General features: G+C 36.9%; 2 protein-coding genes across 2 annotated transcripts; both read right to left on the bottom strand.

Annotated features, from left to right (window-relative positions):
* Positions 1-1,646: 1,646 nt before the first annotated feature.
* Positions 1,647-18,217, bottom strand: LOC136250534 (uncharacterized). Its single transcript, XM_066042752.1, has 6 exons — positions 17,711-18,217; positions 11,361-11,487; positions 11,212-11,251; positions 11,037-11,158; positions 10,845-10,971; positions 1,647-2,413 (listed from the first exon to the last, which is right to left on the bottom strand). The coding sequence occupies exons 2-6, from the start codon at positions 11,417-11,419 to the stop codon at positions 1,871-1,873; spliced, it is 891 nt and encodes a 296-aa protein (XP_065898824.1). The 5' UTR covers positions 11,420-11,487; positions 17,711-18,217; the 3' UTR covers positions 1,647-1,870.
* Positions 18,218-18,526: 309 nt separating this feature from the next.
* Positions 18,527-19,872, bottom strand: LOC136250535 (uncharacterized). The gene is made up of 5 exons (XM_066042753.1): positions 19,763-19,872; positions 19,569-19,611; positions 19,366-19,487; positions 19,189-19,315; positions 18,527-19,136 (listed from the first exon to the last, which is right to left on the bottom strand). The coding sequence occupies exons 1-5, from the start codon at positions 19,819-19,821 to the stop codon at positions 18,603-18,605; spliced, it is 885 nt and encodes a 294-aa protein (XP_065898825.1). The 5' UTR covers positions 19,822-19,872; the 3' UTR covers positions 18,527-18,602.
* Between the last annotated feature and the right edge of the window lie 7,518 nt (positions 19,873-27,390).

Genomic DNA, 27,390 nt, shown 5'->3' with positions numbered 1-27,390 from the left:
TCAGGTGGAGTGTTGGGTTGGTTGATTTCAATGTTGATCAGTATAAGAATTAAAGATGGTAATCCAGCCATATAGGTAACACATGCAGGCCTTGTAGTAATCTGAGAAGTAGTACATGTTAGTGGAGAGAGGTGATGTTTCCATGTATGAGTGTTGCCATACAAGTGTCCATCCTCCTCCATCAGTTGTCATGTCACAATAGGTCTGTTCTTATACAGAAAACACCCATACAATACATGTGGCACCCAACGTTATGCATGCATGCAAATACACCATCTCTATAATACCTGCATGTTGCAGTACACTCCACTATTGCATGGGAGTATGTAGGATAGGCAAGTGCCTAACTCCAAAAAGCCACATACCCCATATCCTTACCCTGACTGCCTAGCTACATTCATCCTACACTTGCCATCAGTGTTCTGATTTATATAGTAAAATACTCACTAGATACTCATGTGATGCAGAAGATGAAGACAAGATTACATAACATATGAGTCCTATAAGTCAGTTAAACGAGTGCATATAGGATGGCACACTCATGGTTAGCTCATAGCATCAAATATAGTACATTCTGTGGTATGAAATTGTGTTGCATGGACTTACTCTAAAACTATATATGCCTATGGTATGATTTTAAATTCATGCATATGTAGCTAAAACACAAATTATGTACATGGTAGCTATTTATTGTCTAAGGATATACAGATTGCGTTTAATAGTGTTGTTTATATCTATGATTTTGTTATTTTTGTCAACATTTAATTCCTCAAATCTGTAACCTATCACGCAATATCTATAGCAAAACAACCCAGCCATATATCTAAGAAAAGGGTACGTCCTTTATAATGAATGGCCATGTCTTTCTTTTATCATTGTTTTGAATTTTGCGTACACAAGTCATTCATTCTAAAACTATTATAATACTGGCAGTTGATTCTCCCAGGAAAAAAAATTACAATTATTGTAAATTAGTTCCCTGCATATCATATGTAATGCAGATGAATTTGTGGTAAGTACAGAGTTGAGTGAAAGCACTCTTGGTCAGGTGTTAGCTGGTCACTTGCACACACTATATCTAAAATATAATTATATAGTTTGGAGTTTTAGCCATTTAGGATTTTAATGTTGAGAGGCTTTCTTTCTGAAGCAGACTCTCATTAGCTTATTCTCATTATTCGGTATACCTGGTGCCTGCCTCTGTATGACATGTTAAAATGAATATAGAGTCATTGTATCAAATGTGTCAATACATATTACCTTAGCAAATATCTCAGTTTCTGTCCAATTAAGACCCAAAGAACTGACAAGTTTTGTATGTATGATATATCACTAGTTAAAGACCACAAGCACAGGAAATCAGAATTTCAATATTTAAATGTCCAAACCCAATGATAACTTAATTAATCCTCCAGTCATGCACACATGCTGTATGCAGGTATGTGCCAAAGAAGCCACAACAGCTGGGACCTGGAACCTTGTTTGCACTTAAACTGTAATAATGTTGACTTCTCATAAGCAAAGGATTTTATCAAAATTTCACAACAATATCTCCATCACCAACAAAAAAGCGCTGTGGAACTTCAAGTATAACAGAAGTCACTACATCACCTAACTCTTACTACTTTATGAATACAGAGCTTGCTATAATATTTACATCATTGTAATCTTATGAAAAATTGTATGCTTCTTAACTACTGAAAATTCTGAATATGCATGGGCTTCAACAAAACCCAAACAAGTAACTATGCAGTACATATATAACAATACTTGACTTGTTTCAGTATGGCTATATGCATTATGTAAAATGCATGTATACAATTACCAAAAAGAAAACACTTTTCAGTCAATATTAGTCTATGTAACTTGTTTAGCGGACATAAATTGCAACTGTCTGCTGAGTACCACGTTTTGCAGTATAGCAATCATACCAGCGGCAATCTATTGGAGAATTAAAATTTCCATAAATAGTATCACAATTGACAATGTGGTTGTTTGGGCTTGATTTATCAAATGCTAGTCCTAGCAGAGCAGGATCGTTTTGTTGAGCAGTTGGTGCTGCTTGGGCAGATGGCGCTGGTTGTACATTTTGACTTCCATCATTAGGACAATGATCAAAAATTTTCTTAAAGTCCACCAACACTCCACCAGTCCAGTCATGGTCTATATTATAGTTGAACACTCCTTTATATGCATAATAAATACTTCCCTCATGATAAGCCACAATCATTTGTTCTGTTGAGTTGAAACGTTTCTTATTGGGTATATTACACCATCCACTAGCATAGGTAGCACAGGCCTTGTAGTAATCTGAGAAGTAGTACATGTTAGTGGAGAGAGGTGATGTTTCCATGTAGGAGTGTTGCCATACAAGTGTCCATCCTCCACCATCAGTTCTCATGTCACAGTAGATCTGTGATTAATATGCTTTTTACACATTTACCTCTCTATGTATGTATGCATGTATATATATGTATGAGTGTTTCTATCTAGCTATCTGTCTATCTATCTATCTATCTATCTTAGATAGATAGATAGATAGATAGACAGTTAGATGATAGATAGATAGATAGATAGATTCTATCTATCTATCTATCTATCTATCTATCTATCTATCTATCTATCTATCTATCTATCTATCTATCTATCTATCTATCTATCTATCATCTAACTGTCCATCTATCTATCTATGTATCTATCTGTCTGTCTGTCTGTCTGTCTATCTATCTATCTATCTGTCTGTCTGTCTAGCTATCTATCTATCTATCTACCTGTGTGTATGCTAGTCTGTATATTCATCAATATGCTATCCCAGTGCTTGGGCAGAGGAAAATTATCAACTATGTGTTTGTATTCAGAATTCTTTATAAACTCAACTATTATATGTACATATATAAACATTTACAATGTAAATAGAAAGTTGTCAAAATTTTATAATGCTTACATAATAATGCTGACTTTGCCTGAGTAGCAATCAGAATGTTTGGTTAAAATTACTTTTATTTTATAAGTAATGTAGACAACCGTCTTCTATCATTTGTGATAGAAACCACTAGAATTAAATCCTATACCCAAAGGTGGATTTAGGGGATCCTCTAAATCCAACTTTGGGAACCCTCTTCCCCTTTGAATTTTTACTACGTATGTACTATATAGCTAGGAAGTTAGTAGAAGTTACTAGTGCAATTGTATGTATTTGTAGGGGAGAGCATTAATCTTTTCTAGAAAGTACTGAGAGGTGGTCAAAATTATACAACAGGAGTATGGTTTAAATAAAAGCTAATAGAACAGTCACTAATAGAACATCCAGACATGACTTCATAAAACTCTTCTGAACTATAAGGAAGGAAAGAAGACCAGTGTGTGAGCTTAGGGCCAGTGAGCTGATCTTCCTGATCTGTGCTTTGCTATCTCACCATTGTGTTAAACATCCTGCCATATCAATTGCTTAAAATTTGAATTTTATATTATTGCCTTTTACATTTTGCAAGATCATTAATAATGTTTTATTTTATGTATAGGGATCATTTTCAGTTTTAGGTACAACTAAAACATTAATTTTAGTAAAATTATAAGTATGCATCTTTAAAGTTAACAAGGCTACATCATCTCGGGGCTTATACACTTATATATTTGATTCATTAGGCCACTCCAAGAAAATTCATTGTTTCCCATTTCCCGCCCACATGCAGATTCTCTTCCCGCATGGTCAACTGACATTATTGCTGTCAACTGAACATTTTATTCATTATTCATCCGGTGATTGCATAGCAGTAACTAGTTTAGCATTCAGAAAGCCCATTTAGCTAGCTTTTCACTGTTCAGGTTCTTAGTTTAAATATTTCTACTGTATTCTTACCTGTAAGTTAGTTATGAATTTCGAAAATAAGTGGAAATATCTATAATGAATAATGGATAATGAACCACCCGCCCACATGTATTTTTGAGGTCAATGAAATGGGAAACGAAGAATTATCTTGGAGTGGCCTTATCTAACCTACCTTTAGATAAACGAAATAATCTACTGCCGGCTTAAGTAACAGTATCAGGATATGCAAACTTTGGTTGGTATCGCACAGCACTACTTCAGATTCTAAACTTACAAAAGGGATGTGTAGAATGTTACCAGCCAAAAATAATTTGTAAGGCACTGTCCTCTTATGGTGAAAATAAATTGGGAAAGAGTTATAACATACTGGTAGATTAATATTGCTGGCTGTGGTTGTATTGTGTTAGCATTACAACATCAGACTCCTTCAAAGTCAACTTTAGATTTAAACCATGTTACTACAGCCTTTATGCTATACCCTGGCCGCTTTGATGGTTGCTTCCGTGTAATTATTAAAGTGACCCATAATGCACATGTGCTTATTAACAGTAGTAAATTTGAGTTTAGAAGGCTGTGGGAAATGTCCCTGGATAGACTACATCAATCATATAATACCTCTTTTCTTAACCCTACCCCCCATCCCCACCCCCCACTGTATATGTGTCTCCTCCTTGTGAAATTCTGGATCTGTCTCTGTCACCTGTAAGGTAATGCTGACACACTGCTATGCTTCTGATGACATGATGTACCAAAACAAACAACCCTAATAGCAAATAACAGTTGTAATCATTGTACGCTCCCCAATGTTGGGAGTAACACGTTACAAAAGTAACGCGTTATGTTATATTATTACTTTTGTGGTAACTAAGTAATATAACGAAATACGCTATAAAAACAGGTAATATAACTCAAGTTATTTTACTTACAAATGTAACGCGTTACCTAAGTAATATAGTTTCTGTAACGAATCTAATATTATGTAATATCAAGACACACGGTAGTGTGTCGTGCGGCCCAAGAAGTCGGCGCGCCACACCGTGAGTATATTGACAGGAAGAACGAAAACGTCATTTTCACACCTTTGTATCTCGGTGATCACTTATCTGATTGGAACCAAATTTGCTACACAGTTGCCCGCCAGCCAAGGGAGTCTACATTCCAAATTTGAAGGAAATCGCTCCAGCCATTTCCGAGATACGAGCTGCCAAAGTTTGGTTTTTTTTTCTTCGTTTTTTTTTCTTCTTCTTCGTCTTTTCGCACACTTGCAAAAATTGCTATAACAAGCAAACGCGTACTCCGATCGCCTTTAAATTTGGCACACAGAAAGGGAGTCCAAAGGCGAATCCTAGCATCAACTTTGGTACAAATCCGATGAATGGTTCAGGAGTTATGACCGATTATTCGCGTAAAACAAGATCGATTTGTTGTCACGCCTACAGGGTAAACCGCTTCATGGAATGAGTTGAAAATTGCTATGTAGATGGACTAACCATCGTAGGAGTGCCTTTTGGTGGTTTGAAAGGAATCGAGATAAAGACCACGGAGATATGACACAAAACCCAACCTGTGTCACAATTACGCGATCGATTTTTATGGATAAAAAAGTATTAGTTTTCACGCCTACTAGGCAAACCGCTTAGAGCAATGAGCTGAAAATCGGTGTATAGCTGGAATAATCTTCATAGAAAGTCCTTGCAGTAGTACAGAAGAATCGGATTACAAACCACTGAGTTATGATTCGAAAGCCAACTCAGTGTAGCAAATGCGAGATCGAGATACTCTAATAGAACAGTCACCCTAATAGAGCATTCGGCTAATTTATTTACTCCATTATAGAATTTTATTACATCACAAGTTATTCTGTAGGGAGTTCAGCTGCAAACAGTTAATCTTATAGACAGTTCAGCAAGAAGACAGTCACCATGTGGAGAGTTAAGCAAATATACCACTATAGAGATTCAGAACATTACAAGTCACACTGAAGAAAGTTCAGCTATAAACAAGTCATGCACTGTGTAGAGAATTAAGCTACAATTAAGTCACTCTCTAGAGAATTCAGATGCACAGAATTCTGCTACACACAAGTCACTGTGGAGAGAGTTCAGCTACAAACAAATTACCCTTTAGAGTGATCAGCTACAAACAAAACACTTTGCAGGGTGTTCAACTGCAACAAATCAATTACCTTTAGAGCGATCAGCAATGAACAAATCAACACAAATCTACCTGTAGAGAGATCAGCTAGAAACAAATCACCCTGAAGAGAGTTCAGCTACAAAAAATCACCCTGTAGAGACATCAGCTAGAAACTAGACACAATGTAAGGAGTTCAGCTACAAGCAATCACCCTGTAGAGAGTTCAGCTAAAACAAATCAACCTGCAGAGAGATCAGCTACAAACAAATCACCTTATAGAGAGTTCAGCTACAAACAGATTACCTGTAGAGAGATCGACTACAAACAAATCAACCTGCAGAGAGATCATCTATATACACACAAATCAACTTGTAGAGAGATCAGCTACAAACAAATCACCCTGTAGAGAGATCAGCTAGAAACTACACACAATGTAAGGAGTTCAGCTACAAACAAATCACCCTGTAGAGAGATCAGCTACAAACTAGACACAAAGTAAGGAGTTCAGCTACAAGCAAATTACCCTGTAGAGAGTTCATCTACAAACAAATCAACCTGTAGAGCAATCAGCTAGAAACAAATCACCCTGAAGAGAGGTCAGCTACAAAAAATCACCCTGTAGAGAGATCAGCTAGAAACAAATCACCCTGAAGAGAGGTCAGCTACAAAAAAATCACCCTGTAGAGAGATCAGCTACAAACAAATTGCCCTGTAGAGAGATCAGCTACAAACAAATCAACCTGCAGAGAGATCAGCTACACACAAATCAACTTGTAGAGAGTTCAGCTACAAACAAATTACCCTGTAGAGAGATCGGCTACAAACAAATCAGCCTGTAGAGAGTTCAGCTAAAACAAATCAACCTGCAGAGAGATCAACTACAAACAAATCACCTTATAGAGAGTTCAGCTACAAACAAATCTCCCTGTAGAGAGATCAGCTAGAAGAAGTTACCTTGTAGAGAGTTCAGCTTCAAACAAATCACCCTGTAGAAAGATCAGCTAGAAGAGGTCACCTTGTAGAGAGTTCAGTTACAAAAAAACCACCATGTAGAGAGCTCAGCTACAAACTAGTGACCTTGTAGAGACATCAGCTAGAAGAAGTTACCTTGTAGAGAGTTCAGCTACAAAGAAACCATTCTTTAAAGAGCTCAGCTGCAAACAAAGCACCTGTACAGAATTCAGCTACAAATAAATCACCCTGTAGAAAGATGAGCTAGAAAAAGTTACCTTGTAGAGAGTTCAGTTACAAAGAAACCACCATGTAGAGAATTCAGCTACAAACTAGTGACCCTGTAAAGACATCAGCTAGAAGAAGTTACCTTGAGAGAGTTCAACTACAAAGAAACCATCATGTAGAGAGTTCAGCTACAAACAAATCTACCTGTAGAGAGATCAGCTAGAAGAAGGTACCTTGTAGAGAGTTCAGCTTCAAACAAATCACCCTGTAGAAAGATCAGCTAGAAGAGGTCACCTTGTAGAGAGTTCAGTTACAAAAAAACCACCATGTAGAGAGCTCAGCTACAAACTAGTGACATTGTAGAGACATCAGCTAGAAGAAGTTACCTTGTAGAGAGTTCAGCTACAAAGAAACCATTCTTTAAAGAGCTCAGCTGCAAACAAAGCACCTGTACAGAATTCAGCTACAAATAAATCACCCTGTAGAAAGATGAGCTAGAAAAAGTTACCTTGTAGAGAGTTAAGTTACAAAGAAACCACCATGTAGAGAATTCAGCTACAAACTAGTGACCCTGTAAAGACATCAGCTAGAAGAAGTTACCTTGAGAGAGTTCAGCTACAAAGAAACCATTATTTAAAGAGCTCAGCTGCAAACAAATTACCTATACAGAATTCAGCTACAAACAAATCACCATGTAGAGAGATCAGCTAGAAGAAGTTAACTTGTAGAGAGTTCAGCTACAAAGAAACCATCATTTAGAGATTTCAGCTTCAAACAAATCACCTGTAGAGAGTTCAGCTACAAACAAATCTCCCTGTAGAGAGATCAGCTAGAAGAAGTTACCTTGTAGATCGTTCAGCTACAAACAAATCACCCTGTAGAGAGATCAGCTAGAAGAAGTTACCTTGTAGATAGTTCAGCAACAAAGAAACCACCATGTAGAGAGTTCAGCTGCAAAGAAATCACCCTGTATAAAATTCTGCCATGAACAAATTGCCCTGTAGAAAGATCAGTTAGAAGAAGTTACCTTGTAGATAGTTCAGCTACAAAAAAATCACCATGTAGAGAGATCAGCTAGAAGAAGTTAACTTGTAGAGAGTTCATCTACAAAGAAACCATCATTTAGAGAGTTCAGCTTCAAACAAATCACCTGTAGAGAGTTCAGCTACAAACAAATCTCCCTGTAGAGAGATCAGCTAGAAGCAGTTACCTTGTAGATCGTTCAGCTACGAACAAGTTACCCTGTAGAGAGATCAGCTAGAAGAAGTTACCTTGTAGAGAGTTCAGCTACAAAGAAAACACCATGTAGAGAGTTCAGCTGCAAAGAAATCACCTAGTAGAAAATTCTGCCAGAAACAAATTGCCCCGTAGAAAGATCAGTTAGAAGAAGTTACCTTGTAGAGAGTTCAGCTACAAAGAAACCATTCTGTAAAGAGCTCAGCTGCAAACAAATCACCTGTACAGAATTCAGCTACAAACAAATCACCCTGCAGAGAGATCAGCTAGAAGAAGTTAACTTGTAGAGAGTTCAGCTACAAAGAAACCATCATTTAGAAAGTTCAGTTACAAACAGATCTCCCTGTAGAGAGATCAGCTAGAAGAAGTTACCTTGTAGAGAGTGAAGCTACAAACAAATCACCCTATTGAAAGATCAGCTAGAAGAAGTCACCTTGTAGAAATTTCTGTTACAAAGAAACCACCATGTAGAGAGTTCAGCTACAAACTAGCTACCTTGTAGAGACATCAGCTAGAAAAGTTACCTTGTAGAGAGTTCAGCTACAAAGAAACCATTCTGTAAAGAGCTCAGCTGCAAACAAATCACCTGTACAGAATTCAGCTACGAACAAATCATCCTGTAGAGAGATCAGCTAGAAGAAGTTACCTTGTAGATAGTTCAGCTACAAACAAATCACCCTGTAGAGAAATCAGTTAGAAGAAATTACATTGTAGAGTGTTCAGCTACAAAGAAACCATCATGTAGAGAGTTCAGCTGCAAAGAAATCACCCTGTAGAAAATTCTGCCAGAAACAAATTGCCCTGTAGAAAGATCAGTTAGAAGAAGTTACCTTTTAGAGAGTTCAGCTACAAAGAAACCACCTGTACAGAATTCAGCTACAAACAAATCACCTGTACAGAATTCAGCTACATACAAATTACCTGTAGAGAGTTCAGCTACAAACAAATCTCCCTGTAGAGAGATCAGCTAGAAGAAGTTACTTTGTAGATAGTTCAGCTACAAACAAATCACCCTGTAGAAAGATCAGTTAGAAGAAGTTACTTTGTAGAGAGTTCAGCTACAAAGAAACCATTCTGTAAAGAGCTCAGCTGCAAACAAATCACCTGTAAAGAATTCAGCTACAAACAAATCACCCTGTAGAGAGATCAGCTAGAAGAAGTTACCTTGTAGATAGTTCAGCTACAAAAAATCTCCCTGTAGAGAGATCAGCTAGAAGAAATTACCTTGTAGAGAGTTCAGCTACAAAGAAACTATCATGTAGAGAGTTCAGCTGCAAAGAAATTACCACTGTCCAAATTTCAAGGCAATAGCTCTTTCCAATCTGAAGTTATCAATTGTCAAAGTTGGCAAATTGGATGTGTGTGGAAGACCCCTTTTCGCAAATCCGATCACATATGTATTATATATATAATTTGTACATTTACTGATAAAATATTTAAAGTACATCTACTTCATCTTTTCATCTTCCTGTAGTAAAGAAAAAAATATAGGTTAAAAAAGTCCCAAAGCTGGCCATAGGCCGGCTTTGGGGTATACAAATACAAAAAGAAATGAAATCTAATCCAAAACAGCCAAGCTGTAAAAAAAGTGTGCGGCCCTCAGAAAGGCTATGGTGAAAAGATGTGAAATCCAAGGTGGCGGCCAAGAAATGGCTGTGATGGTAGGTTAATGGTAAAAATTTTAATAACGACAATTCAGGTGAATTTTTGTGCCGCTTCACAAAATTTACCTGAATTGTCATTATTAAAATTTTTACCATTAACCTACCATCACAGCCATTTCTTGGCCGCCACCTTGGATTTCACATCTTTTTTCACCATAGCCTTTCTGAGGGCCGCACACTTTTTTTACAGCTTGGCTGTTTTGGACTGATTAGATTATTACTATAAGTAACGAAGTTACTAATCTCGTTAGTGATCCACCGAGTAACGCCTAGCCACAACGAAGTAATGAAGCCTACTGAATGAAGCTTATTCACCAGTTCCTTACTTATAACCAAGATTTGTGCATTGTCCAACAACGCAATCATGTCACGTGATAAGGTGGTAGTTTCACACGTGACAGCTTAAGGCTATGGTCACAAAGTAATATAATATGTAATATTATTATAGTTACTTTATTTTATGGGTAATATGTAACTGTAACTAAATAGTTCAGTTGCAAGTAATATGTGATATGTAACTAGTTACTTGTAAAAGTAACTTGCCCAACACTGATGCTCCCATGTATGAGGTGCAACACAGGAAGTAGACATATAGATTTAACAGCTGTTCCGAGATGACAACCTTCATTTAGTTATGAGTATTGTTAAAAAATTACTAAGCATGCTCCAAACATGTTTTGCCAACTATGGGGTTCAATTCAAGATAAAGGTACATAGATACAGTACATATGTAAGTAGATAGGGATACTAGTATGGAGATACTATAGATAGGCAGTTGCACACATCTACACAACCCATACCTGCATATCTTGTACCCAGTACACTCCACTATTGGGTAGGTTAGTACAATCAGTTGCTAAAACTTCTCTGATGTGTTTACATGAATCAGCACTGAGTGATCTGATCTTTCCCAATGATGGCTCAATACTACAGTATAATTCATAAACTATTCATGCAATGTGTAGCTATGTATTATCAAGTTACTATCTTACTAGTAAGGAATCCATTCACCACTCTTGCAGATCCATATTATGTCAGGTGTCACAGGATTAAACTCACTAGAAGCTTCACTTGATCCATCACATGTTGTAGTTGGTGGGCCTGTAGCCTGCCTCTGTGTATATAGTAGAGTAGACATGTATGTCCATACAACAAGTGTACATATACCTTAACAACAGACTCCTTAGTGACATTGCGATGGGAAGAGCTAATAAATATACACAGAGTATGGTACAAACACATACAAAAGTATTTCACAGTGATGTTTGAACTGCTCATAGTACATTATGGCACATTTGAATTCATGCATGACACACCTTGTAACCACCAGTAAAGATAGAATCAAGAAAAAGCTGAGTATCCAACTCAACTTCATTCTCTGCAGTTATTCACTGAGTACAAGGAGTGTCTTTCAGCCTGCAAGCTTGCTAATGATCTAGGTATCTGTGAACACACTATTTATAATGATCATTTAACTGTGATTGTATGGGTTATAAAGCTGTTTATGAATATTTGGTGAAACATGGTGATGCAGCAAACATACTGTATATATAGGCATGCATAGTACAGATATTTAGCAATAGTAATTTGCCATTTCTATGTTTTCTGCATCACTATACAGAACCAGTATAAAGTCTTATAAAATCATCTCAAAGTTAAGCCTATGCAATATCAAAATGACAGTTACATGAAAATGATTTATATTTTTAAAAAATAGTATTAAATTACTTTTCATGAAGTTTGGCCTCATAGGATTTAAGTTTACCATAAAAATAACTCATTCATAGCTGCAAGTCCATTTAAAGGTCATGATTAGTTCCATTGTACTCTGACAATACAATAAACTTGGCAGACTGAATTACGTCAGTAATATTCAATTAAAGTTTATTGTCACTGCCACATTGCTTATCCATGGCATGTCAAATGTCCATCAAGATTTATACTTCAACTATTTATTGAATTTAGTTGCCAATCTTTATTGCAACTTTTCAGCCAAGCTAACATGGCTATTAATATGTACATCATTATAGTTCACTGTGATTCAATGGTATCATGGGTATCACTGGTATGCACATTAGTTTTTACATAACCTCACCAACTGGAAATTCATTTCTGTGGTAGTTATATTGAGCTATCTAGCAGTGCAATATCATTTTTCATTCTTTCTATATATGTATATAGTCAATTTGTAGATGCCATGCATGTTGTATAGAAAATGTGACATTTCAATGCAAACCTCAAGATAAACAGCTAGTGAAATGTGGTGAAATGCATTTTAGAGTAAATTAACTTAGTAGTGAGAAGATTACAAGCTCTACTACATAAATGATATAGTCACTGGTAATGAAGATTTTTTTACCTTTTACAATATGTGAATATGCATGTACATACATAGAGCATATCATACATACAGTAACTGCATAAGCACCAGATGAATAATAGCAAGAGTACAGTACACTTTCATGATAACATTATCTCTCATTGCAGGTAACCATACACTAATAACATGCACCACTATAATACAGATACATAGCAAAATAATATCCTTCTCTTTATATATATCTAATCAAAAACAGCCAAGCTGTAAAAAAAGGTGCGGCCCCCAAAAAGGCCATGGTGAAAAAAGATGTGAAATCCAAAGTGGCGGCCAAGAAATGGCTGTGATGGTAGGTTAATGGTTACATTTTAATAACGACAATTCAGGTGAATTTGGTGCCAAGACCAAGCGGCACCAAATTTACCTGAATTGTCATTATTAAAATGTAACCATTAACCTACCATCACAGCCATTTCTTGGCCGCCACCTTGGATTTCACATCTTTTTTCACCATGGCCTTTTTGGGGGCCGCACCTTTTTTTACAGCTTGGCTGTTTTTGATTAGATATCACTTCTTTTTGTATTTGTATACTGCAAAGCCGGCCTATGGCTGGCTTTGGGGCTTTTTTAACCCATGTGTTTTTTTCTTTACTACAGGAAGAAGAAAAGAACTTAAAAGAAGAATTTTAGTACTTAAATTATTTTTGATTTTATTAGTAATTATACAAATTATATACATATATTTATTACATGCCCATTATTCCCAACAGGATATTTTTTTGCAGCTGATCTCTCTACTGGGTGACTTGAAATGTAGCTGAACTATATACAGGATGGTTTCTTTGTAGCTAAACTCTCTACAAGGTAACCTCTTCTAGCTGGTCTCTCTATAGGGTATTTTGATTCTAGCTGAACTCTCTACAGGTGATTTGTTTGCAGCTAAACTCTCTACATGGTGGTGTCTTTGTAGCCGAACTCTCTACATGATGGTTTCTTTGTAGCTGAATTCTCTATAAGGTGACTTTGTCTAGCTGAACTCTCTACAGGGTGATTTTTTTGTAGCTGAACTCTCTGCAGGGTGATTTGTTTGCAGCTGAACTCTCTACATGATGGTTTCTTTGTAGCTGAACTCTCTACAAGGTGACTTCGTCCAGCTGATCTCTCTACGGGGTGATTTGTTTCTAGCTGAACTCTCTACAGGTGATTTGTTTGCAGCTAAACTCTCTACATGATGGTTTCTTTGTAGCTGAACTCCCTACATGATGGTTTCTTTGTAGCTGAACTCTCTACAAGGTAACTTCTTCTCTACAGGGTGATTTGTTGTAGTTGAATTCTCTACAAGGTGGTTTGTATGAGGCTGAACTCTCTACATGGCGGTTTCTTTGTAGCTGAACTCTCTACAGAGTGATTTGTTTGCAGCTGAACTCTCTACATGATGGTTTCTTTGTAACTGAACACTCTACAAGGTGACTTCTTCTAGCTGATCTTTCTACAGGGTGAATTGTTGTAGCTGAACTATCTACAAGGTAACTTCTTCTAGCTGATCTCTATACAGGGTAATTTGTTTGTAGTTGAATTCTGTACAGGTGGTTTCTTTGTAGCTGAACTCTGTACATGATGGTTTCTTTGTAGCTGAACTCTTTACAAGGTGACTTCTTCTAGCTGAACTCTCTACGGGGTAATTCCTTTGTAGCTGAACTCTCTATATAATGGTTTCTTTGTAACTGAACTCTCTACAAGGTAACTTCTTCTAGCTGATCTTTCTACTTGGTGATTTGTTTGCAGCTGAACTCTCTACATGGTGGTTTCTTTGTTGCTGAACTCTCTACAAGGTGAATTCTTCTACCTGATCTCTCTACAGGGTGATTTGTTTGTAACTGAACTCTGTACAAGTGCGTTTTTGTGGGTGATCTCACTGCAGGTTGATTTGTTTGTAGCTGAACTCACTAAAGGGTGATTTTGCTTGTAGCTGAACTCCTTGCATTGTATCTAGTTTCTAGCTGATCTCTCTACAGGGTGATTTGTTTGTAGCTGATCTCTCTACAAGTTGATTTGTGTGTAGCTGATCTCTCTGCAGGTTGATTAATTTTCAGCCGATCTCTCTACAAGGTAATTTGTTTGTAGCTGAACTGTCTGTAAAGTGATTTATTTGTAGCTGATCTCTCTGCAAGTTGATTTGTTTTAGCTGAACTCTCTACAGGGTGATTTACTTGTAGCTGAACTCCTTACATTGTGTCTAGTTTCTAGCTGATCTTTCTACAGGGTGATTTGTTTGTAGCTGATCTCTCTACAAGTTGATTTGTGTGTAGCTGATCTTTCTACTGGTTGATTTGTTTGTAGCCGATCTCTCTACAGGGTAATTTGTTTGTAGCTGAACTCTGCACAAGGTGCTTTTTTGTAGGTGATCTCACTGCAGGTTGATTTGTTTGTAGCTGAACTCACTAAAGGGTGATTTGCTTGTAGCTGAACTCCTTACATAGTGTCTAGTTTCTAGCTGATCTCTCTACAGGGTGATTTGTTTGTAGCTGAACTCTCTATAAGGTGATTTGTTTGCAGCTGAACTCTCTACATGGTGGTTTCTTTGTTGCTGAACTCTCTACAGGGTGATTTGTTTCTAGCTTATCTGTCTACAGGTTGATTTGTGTGTAACTGATCTCTCTACAAGCTGATTTGTTTGTAGCTGAATTCTCTGCAAAGTGTTTTGTTTGTAGCTGACCTCTCTTCAGGGTGATTTGTTTCTAGCTGATCTCTCTACAGGGTGATTTTTTTGTAGCTGACCTCTCTTCAGGGTGATTTGTTTCTAGCTGATATCTCTACAGGGTGATTTTTTGTAGCTGACCTCTCTTCAGGGTGATTTGTTTCTAGCTGATCGCTCTACAGGTTGGTTTGTTTGTAGCTGAACTCTCTACACGGTGATTTGCTTGTAGCTGAACTCCTTACATTGTGTCTAGTTTCTAGCTGATCTCTCTACAGGGTGATTTGTTTGTAGCTGATCTCTCTACAAGTTGAATTGTGTGTAGCTGATCTCTCTGCAGGTTGATTTGTTTGTAGCCGATCTCTCTATAGGGTAATTTGTTTGTAGCTGAACTCTCTATAAGGTGATTTGTTTGTAGTTGATCTCTCTGCAGGTTGATTTGTTTTAGCTGAACTCTCTACAGGCTGATTTGTTTGTAGCCGATCTCTCTACAGGGTAATTTGTTTGTAGCTGAACTCTCTACATGGTGGTTTCTTTGTTGCTGAACTCTCTTCAGGGTGATTTATTTCTAGCTGATCTCTCTACAGGGTGATTTTTTGTAGCTGACCTCTCTTCAGGGTGATTTGTTTCTAGCTGATTGCTCTACAGGTTGATTTATTTGTAGATGAACTCTCTACAGGGTGATTTACTTGTAGCTGAACTCCTTACTTTGTGTCTAGTTTGTAGCTGATCTCTCTACAGGGTGATTTGTTTGTAGCTGAACTCCTTACATTGTGTGTAGTTTCTAGCTGATCTCTCTACAGGGTGATTTGTTTGTAGCTCATCTCTCTACAAGTTGATTTGTGTGTAGCTGATCTCTCTACAGGTTGATTTGTTTGTAGCCAATCTCTCTACAGGGTAATTTGTTTGTAGCTGAACTCTCTATAAGGTGATTTGATCTCACTGCAGGTTGATTTGTTTTAGCTGATCTCTCTACAGGGTGATTTGTTTCTAGCTTATCTCTCTACAGGTAGATTTGTGTTGATTTGTTCATTGCTGATCGCTCTAATGGTTGATTTGTTGTAGCTGAACACTCTGTAGCTGAACACTCTGTAGCTGAACACTCTGTAGCTGAACACTCTGCAAAGTGTTTTGTTTGTAGCTGATCACTCTAAAGGGTAATTTATTTGTAGCTGAACTCTCTCCACAGTGACTTGTGTGTAGCTGAATTCTGTGTAACTGAATTCTTTAGAGAGTGACTTAATTGTAGCTGAATTCTCTACACAGTGCATGACTTTTTTATAGCTGAACTTTCTTCAGTGTTACTTGTAATGTTCTGAATCTCTATAGTGATATATTTGCTTAACTCTCCACATGGTGACTGTCTTCTTGCTGAACTGTCTATAAGATTAACTGTTTGCAGCTGAACTCCCTACAGAATAACTTGTGATGTAATAAAATTCTATAATGGAGTAAATAAATTAGCCGAATGCTCTATTAGGGTGACTGTTCTATTAGAGTATCTCGATCTCGCATTTGCTACACTGAGTTGGCTTTTGAATCATAACTCAGTGGTTTGTAATCCGATTCTTCTGTACTACTGCAAGAACTTTCTATGAAGATTATTCCAGCTATACACCGATTTTCAGCTCATTGCTCTAAGCGGTTTGCCTAGTAGGCGTGAAAACTAATACTTTTTTATCCATAAAAATCGATCGCGTAATTGTGACACAGGTTGGGTTTTGTGTCATATCTCCGTGGTCTTTATCTCGATTCCTTTCAAACCACCAAAAGGCACTCCTACGATGGTTAGTCCATCTACATAGCAATTTTCAACTCATTCCATGAAGCGGTTTACCCTGTAGGCGTGACAACAAATCGATCTTGTTTTACGCGAATAATCGGTCATAACTCCTGAACCATTCATCGGATTTGTACCAAATTTGATTCTAGGATGCGCCTTTGGACTCCCTTTCTGTGTGCCAAATTTCGAGGCGATCGGAGTACGCGTTTGCTTGTTATAGCAATTTTTGCAAGTGTGCGAAAAGACGAAGAAAAAAAAACGAAGAAAAAAAAAACGAAACTTTGGCAGCTCGTATCTCGGAAATGGCTGGAGCGATTTCCTTCAAATTTGGAATGTAGACTCCCTTGGCTGGCGGGCAACTGTGTAGCAAATTTGGTTCCAATCAGATAAGTGATCACCGAGATACAAAGGTGTGAAAATGACGTTTTCGTTCTTCCTGTCAATATACTCACGGTGTGGCGCGCCGGCTTCTTGGGCCGCACGACACACTACCGTGTGTCTTGATACAGTGGCGTAGCCAGACTTTTCGCCATGCCTGGGCAATGGGTGGGCAAGCCATTTCCCATGCAACACACGTACACATGCCCATCTTCACATGGACATCAATATAACATTTTTAAAATGCATTATGTATCATCCTACACTACTGCATGCAAGATGACTAATAGAAGCGAACGCCTAGCTAGCTATTGGCCTTCTAACATATTACATACATCTAGCTACATGTGTCTTAATACCAGACTACAAAGATTCTTGAATTAAAGCACGAGACACTCTATCACGTGATGACTATGCTCTGCCACTACAGTTGTTAGCCTAGAAAAGTGGAAACAAAAAGAAAAGAATTGCTGACTGAACAAATACTCCATACCGTTTGAACTGAGCAGTATCCACACGGATAGATGGGTGCTAATTTCACAAATACCTCTAGACTACTTTGCCTCCCGAGTTTTTACCACACCAATAGCTACCGTGATCACTTAATCCAAATGTAAACTGTCCAGCCCACTATAGTGAAGCCAATTCTTTGTCCTTCACTCCTTGCCACAATGCTGCGTGGTTTTTTTGTAATCACGTGATCTTGCTTCTATTTATTGCCTCCTCTATTTGTGCACAATCAAGTTACTCGTAGGGAAAATCCCATGGATAACCCCATCTCTGTTTAGCCAAAAAAAAGGAAACCATCGGCGAAAATGGCACGGTGAGTGTTGTATAAGTTGTGCTATACTTATTCTTGTACAGTGACTAGTTAAGTAACTTTAGCAAAATCTCGAGCTATCCAGCCCACGTCTTTATAATTACTCTAGGAGCTGATGGTGGGGCAAAGAAGTCTGATGCCCGGGCAATGCCCTGGCTTGCCCGGGTTTGGCTACGCCACTGTCTTGATATATACGGCATAGATACGCATGTGCCTCCAGTGTCATAGTAAGCATTACATACTGTATAACAGTATACAGTGTGACTGAGATACCAATTCAATATAATTATTATGCTGCAGAATGGGTCTTCTAATTTTAGCAGCAATTATAGTAAATAGCGAGAAATAAATGGCTTACTTTCGCCAACATTAATGGAAGAAGTCGTGTATGTATCAGTAAACTGAGCTATGAAGTTGTGCACTATACTATATAGCTGTATATATTCTAGCCACAATTATAGTTATTATTTGAATATCAAAATTCTTGGAGTATTTGTAGTATTTGTTCCAGCTATGTATAGCAATTCAAACACAATGTTAATACAAGCAGTTTCATGGTCTAGTCTCAACGGACATAGATGGCTATTGTCTGCTGCGTATTATGCTTTCCACTAGCTGTTGGGTAGCAGTCATGCCAGCGACAATCAGCTGGAGCATTAAAACTTCCCTGCATTGTATCACAGTTAAGCAAATGATTATATGGAGATACTTTGTCAAATGTTAACCCTAAAAGAGCTAGATCTCCACCATTAGCAGATGGCGCTGGTTGGACATTTTGACTTCCTTCCTTGTTACATTGGTCAACAATTTTCTTGAAATCCACCAATACTCCACCAGTCCAGTCATGGTCTATATTATAGTTGAACACTCCTTTATATGCATACACAATAGTTCCCTGATGGTAGACTACAATCATTTGTTCTGTTGGATTGAAACGTTGTTTATCTGGTATATTACACCATCCACTGGCAAAGGTAGCACAGGCCTTGTAAAAATCAGAGAAGTAGTACATGTTAGTGGAGAGAGGTGCAGTTTCCATGTATGAGTGTTGCCATACAAGTGTCCATCCACCACTGTCAGTTGTCATGTCACAATATACCTATGTACATATAGCAAAATGCTACAGGTGTTTATGCAAACTCATTGAGTACCTGCATGTCCTGTACCCAGTACACTCCACTATTGGGTAGGTTAGTACAATCAGTTGCTAAAACTTCTCTGATGTGATTACATGAATCAGCACTGAGTGATTGGATCTTTCCCAAAGATGGCTCAATACTACAAAACCACAGCATAACAAGGGCCAAGGCTGTATAAATATCACTTACTGGTAAGGAATCCATTCACCACTCTTGCAGATCCATATTATGTCAGGTGTGACAGGATTAAACTCACTAGATCCCTCGGCTGATCCATCACATGTTGTAGTTGGTGGGCCTGTAGCCTGCCTCTGTGTATATAATAATGTATAGATAGATATGTTTGTATGTATGTATGTAGGTAATCAAAACATGTGCCATGTACTGTGTACCTTGACAATAGACTCCTTAGTGGAATTGAGATGATGAGAAGAACTAAAAAATAGGATGTGCTTAAACAGTAGCACATCATGCACATTATAGCTATATGCAGAAGTTTTCTAACCTGCTGAACAACTATTATATACAATGTATATAGGGGTACTACATGTACTATAAATAATACATATTAATTTTATGTACATACTTTGCAACCATCAGCAGGGATAGTTCTAGAATAAGACTGACAATCCAACACAACTTCATGCTGCTGTAGAATGGAAGGCTTTTCTTGTGTTACACTTGACTCTTCCAGCGGTTTACTACTACTACTCTAGGTAACTGTGCGTACTATTTTATACACTCATTTAACTGTCATTTTATGGGCTACATATAGCTGATCATGAATAGAGCAGTCAGTATTAATCATATTTTGCATTGTATAGGGACTGGAACTGTCTTTTCTGTTATGGTCTGTAATTAGCTGCATCACCATACATATATAAGCATCGGAACTAATATGAAGGGTTGCTAAACTAAACAATTGATGTAAAAGGACATCATGTGACACTGCTATACCTTAATAAAACTATATTTGTATATTAATTATTTGCATGTACAAATGAGTCAATGCATCATATGTGTGACACTTGTAAGTTTTGTTAAACTGTGTGTGATTCTAATAATATTTGCGACCACTCGTAAGAATGCAAGTGGTTACTGCACATTACCAAACCCATTATGTTGTACATGTTTCAATGATGTTTGGTGATAAAACTACTTCGTTGATTAACTGTCATTTATGCTAGCACTCACTTTTGAGTTCTCACTAAATCTACATCAAAATAACACAGCTATATGCTTTTTTGGTTTGGTGTGGATATCATATTTTTGCACACAGCTACAAGACTCAAAGGCATGCATGCACCTCTTTTTTTTCACTATCACCTTGCTTTAGTTACTTAACTAGGTTCTTATGAATATTACTACAATTTGTATGTCTCCTATTATCACAGTCAGTATACAGGTACAGGTGACATCAGTGCTTACATCATCAATAGTTATATCAATTCCATTCCAAATTATTTAACAGCTTTAATTCAGGGATCAAATCAAAAATAATACTGTAGATATATCATATGTACCTAATATGAATTCATGGATATAGTAACACAAATATTACAGCCATCAATGCTACAAATTGAATGATGCAGCAATACAAATTACTCATCAGCTTCAAAAAATTCCCTACATATTACATGAAGAAACCATTAATTCTATTGTTGAATGCATTCTTCTTGATCATGCAGTAACACTTAGAATCACAAAAATGTGAAGCCAACATTGTTGGGAACTACCATAGAAGCTTAGCATATTATTGTCGAGCTATATAGATATGAAAAAATACCCTTACAGTACAGTGATTTTGGAAATATAAAATCTATCAAGACAGAAACTTAATTATTAGTTTCCCCCCTCATAAATTGTAGGGCTGTTATTGCATGTGTAAGACTGTAAGTGCATGTATGGTTTATATACGCATGCAAGTGTTCGTACCTTCCATCAGCCACACTGATTTTCCTCTCTATCTAAGGGGAAACTATCCTGCCAGTACTAACAAGTTAGAGTCTCTAGAGTATTATCTGGTTCTGTTATTGATAATTCTAATAGAGCAGTCATGCAATCTAGTAGAACATTAAAACACAGTATACCCAGTTGAGTTTTAAGATTATGTGATGCCAAATGGAGAACCCTAGCTAGCTCTTATGAAACACGATGCATACTATGCAATCATTTGTAGTATCCAAGGAAGAGAGCCCAAATAGTTTGTCAATGTCAGTGACACTATATATAAGTATAAACGTATAGAAAGTACAGCATACCTACACAACTTGCTTTTAATGGGGAAAGCATATATATAATATGTAGCTAAATGAGCAATGCATCTTGGTACAATAAAGTGAACAAATAGATATTGTTGAATAGTAGCCTGCAACTAGCCAAACTTCTATGATCAGTACACATGTACTTACTTATCTAATCAAACAGCTTCACTCACTAACTTTAGCAGTTATTTTTATCTGATTCAAATATTTGAAATAAAATGGTGCCATTGCAAATACTATCATCAAGCAATGAAAGCTTATCTACCACAGATGTACTACAACAGTACTAGATTATATATAGTTGTTCCTTTTCACCATTACCCAAGGAAGTTGTCACCTAATGGCTTCTGTTTATTGTGAATTGCCATATAAGAACTCATAGTACAATCACAATCCTAGAGTGGTATGTACATCACAAACACACACTACACACAACTACACATGCACACACACACACACACACACACACACACACACACACACACACACACACACACACACACACACACACACACACACACACACACACAAGTGTACTTGTTCCAAGCCATAGGAGTAAACACACCATATCCATATAATATGTTCTTGCTACATTCTGATAATGCCAGTCCACACTCTTTAGAAAATCAATACATACAGTAGAGTTGTAGGATCATAACAGCATATGTATTGCACAACAACAGTGTTTTCAATCTAAACACTAATCAGTGTAGCCGTGCTATAGCCATAGTTTTATATATCATGTTAATTTTGAGTGTCAACCTTCAGACAATTCTGTACAGTTATAGCATTTGCAGTTTATGTTGGTTAAAATTGCTTTCAGATTCAATCTCAGGAAAGCAGATTTTGCTTGGGGATTCCCCCAGACCCCCTAGAAATAGCATTCTTCACATAGTGTGCTGATCTTAGTAGTGGGTCTTAGCATACATCTGAATTAGATCCCCATACAAAAATACCTTGCTACACCTATGTAGTATAATTCAACGTATTTGCTTCAATCTAGTATACCTTCATATTTGTGATAATTTGATTAATTGGTGGGCTTCCATGGTAAAACCCTAAAAACAGGCTTTGCATTTCTGGTGAATTTCATGAATGAAAACTTGATACTTTCACTAGCTATATGTTTTCCAATTAAAATGGTTTCTGTTTGTTTTTTAAGGAATGTGCAGAGGAAGGGAGTTTTCTGAGGAGAATAGCATTAGTGATCCTGAAATGGCAGATTGCTAAAGTTGTTATAGTTGCCTATTAAACTGTTAAATTGTGTCTGGTAGTAGGATTACAGAATTATATGTACATGTGTAAGTATATTATGTTATTATTAACACTTTACAGTGACCAGCACTGAAGGTCTACAGCAACATGTGCTGCAGCCTTAGATTACCTAACCTAATTTCAAGGACTTAGATTTAATGACTTAGCTTATAGCTGGAAAGATGTGTAGTAACTGTAATGCCACCAATGTCATATATATCAATAACTACTGTTGCACTCTGACATGACTCAGGTAGCTATAAGGCTGATCCCCATCTATGAACTCCACCGCAATGCTGAGTAACTACGTACATAACAAAGTTTTATTCCGTTTACATAGTGCATATAAATTTCATTGCTCATACTATTGCTTGTCATGGTGATGTCATGTTTCATTTTGTGGACTTCTAAGACTGGTTGTTTGCCATACATATACAGACAAGCCTGGTTACTATGCACACCATATAATCTCTTGCTATTGATTTTTTTGCTAATACCAATTGCAAGAATTACAACGTAATTATGTTATATTTTTATTATGATATATAGTAGCTATACATATAAAGTTATGCCTATATGTGTTGGAGGAGGACTTGGCAGTATTGTTGTATACCATTGTACCATTGAGTTGTATGCAGTAGTTTATAATTATGCTAGACTATTATAACTTTATCAGTCAAACAACATGGGATGCTCATGTTGCTAATGTTTGCAAGAAGACAAATTATCACTTATATTTGATAAACTATCATCATCGTCAGTTACATACCACTACATGTCCTTAAGATGATGGCAGATACTCTAGTAGTTTCTCAGATATTGTTATTACAGCTTTACAGTGACCAGTTGTATGCCCTTCCTGTATGGGTCCATCACTTAAAGCTAATTAATATCTCGCTTACGGTGTCTGTACAATAAGGAAGATAAAGTTAAATTACTTGTAGTCTACATAAGTTTGATTATGTTTCTGATAGTCATCATCATTTTGGATGGTTACCATTTGACCTGCTAGTGCAGTACATGCAGAGTACTCATCACGCTGCACGCCAGTACATTAATTGTACTCCGATTTCTTTTCAGCCACCATTTGAGTTTGGATCAAATCATTTATATGCAACCTTGACCTGTACACTACCACACTTTTGCCATATTTTTTGCCACAAGACTATAGTTTTGGCCACAAAGTATTCCCACTGTAAAGCAACCATGTGATGGAACAGTTTACCTTCTATATTATTTACCCAGTTTGGTGACTTACATACTCTTCATGTACATCTACTATACTTAGTTAATTATTTTCCCCCTTTTTGTTTATGTTCACATTGTAGTGCCATGCATGTGCATTAAATGTAGGTTTTGTTGTTGTAAATGTATTGTGTATGTACGCATTGTGTGGTGTACCATTGTACATAGGTGACTAAAGGTCATATCTACGATGACACCAAGAGTTCATAATATTTGTATGGGCAAGTATTATGAACTCTTAATGGCACTATATAAAAGAATAAATGTCATTAGGAATACAATTGATATGAAAAGTTTAGTACTTTTCTCACAAATGCCACAATTTTTGCACTATGCTGTCTGTTTTTCCACTATGATACATCTGTACTTTATAAATTAGTGCAGTTGACTATTCAATACACCTGCATACATAAATCCATGCATTGAACAAAATAATTGGTATGAAATGCCAACGTAGGGATTTTCCCACAGGGCTATGTTGTAATATCATCATTCTTGTCTCACTAGTTTTTATTGCTAGATCCTTACTTCATTATTAAATTAAAAGTTGTATCAACCAGCTTCCAACCTCCACTAAGCTTAGCACCCCACCCCCTTGAGAAATCATAGATCTGCCCCTGATACCAGTAGGCTGTTGTGAAAATTCATAACTGAACCCCACAGACAACATGGCTGTTTTCACAGACCCAGTTACAAAAATTAAAGCATCGTACATACGTGTTTCTTTTTTGATTGAAGTTCTGTGATTAGATTTCCATGGTAATCACTAGGTAGGCATCTAACTTTATGGCATGTTAATACTTTTGAAGGAGCATATGCCTCATGTAGCCATATTATGCGGTACAGCAAAACATAAAAGCATAAGTGTATGGGTGGGTGAATTAACAGTACTTTGTGACCAATAGCACTGAATATGAAATAATGCATTTATTAGTATCTAAGCAACATATGATTATATATTCAAAATGCATGTATACAGTTTTATACAAGCCTAAAGAAACACTTATCAGTCTGTATTGGCATGATTGTTATGGGCTCTTGGTATTAGAGTATGTAATTATGATTAACGGACATAAATTGCTACTGTCTGCTGAGTACCACGTTTTCCAGTGGCTGGTGCAAAGCAATCATACCAGCGGCAATCTATTGGAGAATCAAAATTTCCATAAATAGTATCATAATTAGTGATGTAGTCATGGGGACTTGTTTTATCAAATGCTAGTCCTAGCAGAGCAGGATCGTTTTGCTGAGCAGTTGGTGCTGCTTGGGCAGATGGTGCTGGTTGTTGATTTGGCTTATCATCATTAGTACACAGGTCAACAATTTTCTTAAAGTCCACTAACACTCCTCCTGTCCAGTCATGGTCTATATTATAATTGAACACTCCTTTATATGCGTAATAAATGGTTCCTTGGTGGTAGGCTACAATCATTTGTTCTGTTGGATTGAAACGTTTCTTATTGGGTATATTGCACCATCCACTAGCATAGGTAGCACAGGCCTTGTAGTAATCTGAGAAGTAGTACATGTTAGTGGAGAGGGGAGATGTTTCCATGTATGAGTGTTGCCATACAAGTGTCCATCCTCCACCATCAGTTATTATGTCACAGTAGGTCTATAGCCAGTAAGACACAATTATCATACATGCATGATATAATAAGTACCTGTATGTCCTGTACCCAGTACACTCCACTATTGGGTAGGTTAGTACAATCAGTTGCTAAAACTTTTCTGATGTGTTTACAAGAATCAGCACTGAGTGATCTGATCTTTCCCAATGATGGTTCGATCCTATAGTATTACTTGTTGAATGCATAAATACATGCATATCTGTCATTTAGTATAGTGGCACAATGCAAAAATCATGTACTTTTTCATAAAACCATGAAATACTCTCCACATAAGTAATAGTACTCCTCGTGATATGTATTTTGACATAGTGTCATCACAGATTTGACCTTTGGTGACCTTTGGTGACCTTTGTGGCCTTTTTTGCACATGATTTATGTCTTAATCTCCCTGAGACATTAATAAACCTGTTAAAACAGGGTACCAAAGTAAAGTAAGGTCTTGTTGACTTGGTTTTTATTTAAAAAGGCAATACTGAGACAATTTCATTCCAAAGTTATGATCATTTTATATTATGAGATAATTTACCTCCCCATGGGTAATTTACATTTACAAGTCTGTCTTCAGTATTCATCATTGTGTCTGTATAGATATGAAGAAATGTGAGTAAAAGCAAACCCTAAAGTCAATTATAGGCTGGGTTTTGGTGGCTCATAAGGTACAAAAAGCAGTGAAAATCCACACCAAAACAGCCAAGCTGTGAAAAAATGGTGCAACTTTATAAGCTTGGGTGAAATAAGTTGTAAAATCAAAGGTGGCTGTTAAGAAATGGCTGCAATGATCAATGTTAATGAAAATAATGGTTGTAGCTACGTGTACGTTATTAAAATCATTGCAGCTAGCCATTTCTTGGCCACCACCTTTGATTTCAAATTTGGCACACATAAAAGGGATATAAAAATAAAACCTTAATGGGCAGAGAATTATGAACAAATCAATTCATTGTAATCATAACTCTAACTTTTCATAGTTTGAAGTAGCCCATAATACCAGACAAGAAGAAACAATATAAAACACAAAATTTATAGTACCTAGCCATACACTGTATAAGAACTGAGAAAACGAAGTCGAATCTTTATCCCAACTCAACTGGTGTTATTCACAGTGATATCTTTACTGTTTCTTTAAATGATTTTAGCAGTGGGTTAATGACAGGCCAAGGGTCAAGGCATGCAAACCCATAATTGGTCACCTAATTATAAGGGTGCACACTAGTATCACTTATCTTAGGTGGGTACCTATTAGTCATTCGGAGTGTTTTTGATGAAATTTTGTCACTGCTCTCTTTGAAACAACAACTTAAAATAGGACTTAAAGAAGTTCATCTCAAATTCGATCCTTTGGTGCATGATTTAATTCTGTAGCCATGCAGTGTGCACTGAAAATTGGCCCTTTATGCCTGTCCCTTACACAGCAAGTATGTTAAAATATGCAAAGCCTCCTTAAAGTGCACAAGCCATTAAGCCTTAATTAGAGCAATATATCTTTTGCAAGTTTCTGTCTACTTACATTTGCATGTAATTACCAATGTGCTTTGCTTTTGCAGTCCTACACTGCAGCTATATATTATTTATAAAATAAATGTTATATTATTGCTCTTTCATTGCATGTATAACATTGTGAAGGTGATAAAGTTGCTACTTTGTAAGCTGTCAGCACTTTAAATATATATATTTGTGATCATACCTAAGCAAACCAGTCTACCAAGTAACCAAAAATTCTGGTTTAAATTATTCATAAACATCACAGCATCACAGCAGTTTATGTAGCTTATTTTACATGTTTTAAGACAATCTGGACTATGCACATGCATGAAGGATTC

Source organism: Dysidea avara, chromosome 3 (assembly GCF_963678975.1).
Source record: "Dysidea avara chromosome 3, odDysAvar1.4, whole genome shotgun sequence".
In the NCBI taxonomy this organism is placed as follows: Eukaryota; Metazoa; Porifera; class Demospongiae; order Dictyoceratida; family Dysideidae; genus Dysidea; species Dysidea avara.
This window is presented reverse-complemented; position numbering and strand designations above follow the sequence as displayed.

What these genes read in the sequence shown, in the direction of transcription:
- LOC136250535 (XM_066042753.1), bottom strand. Translation starts at nt 19,821, where the DNA reads ATGAAGTTGTGTTGGATTGTCAGTCTTATTCTAGAACTATCCCTGCTG. An exon ending in TCCCTGCTGATGGTTGCAAA is followed by an intron (nt 19,612 to 19,762) that starts GTATGTACATAA and finishes CCTATTTTTTAG; the next exon opens with TTCTTCTCATCATCTCAATT. An exon ending in GGTGAATGGATTCCTTACCA is followed by an intron (nt 19,316 to 19,365) that starts GTAAGTGATATT and finishes GTGGTTTTGTAG; the next exon opens with TATTGAGCCATCTTTGGGAA.
- LOC136250534 (XM_066042752.1), bottom strand. Translation starts at nt 11,419, where the DNA reads ATGAAGTTGAGTTGGATACTCAGCTTTTTCTTGATTCTATCTTTACTG. An exon ending in CTAAGGAGTCTGTTGTTAAG is followed by an intron (nt 11,159 to 11,211) that starts GTATATGTACAC and finishes CTATATACACAG; the next exon opens with AGGCAGGCTACAGGCCCACC. An exon ending in ACTGGGTACAAGATATGCAG is followed by an intron (nt 2,414 to 10,844) that starts GTATGGGTTGTG and finishes TATTAATCACAG; the next exon opens with ATCTACTGTGACATGAGAAC.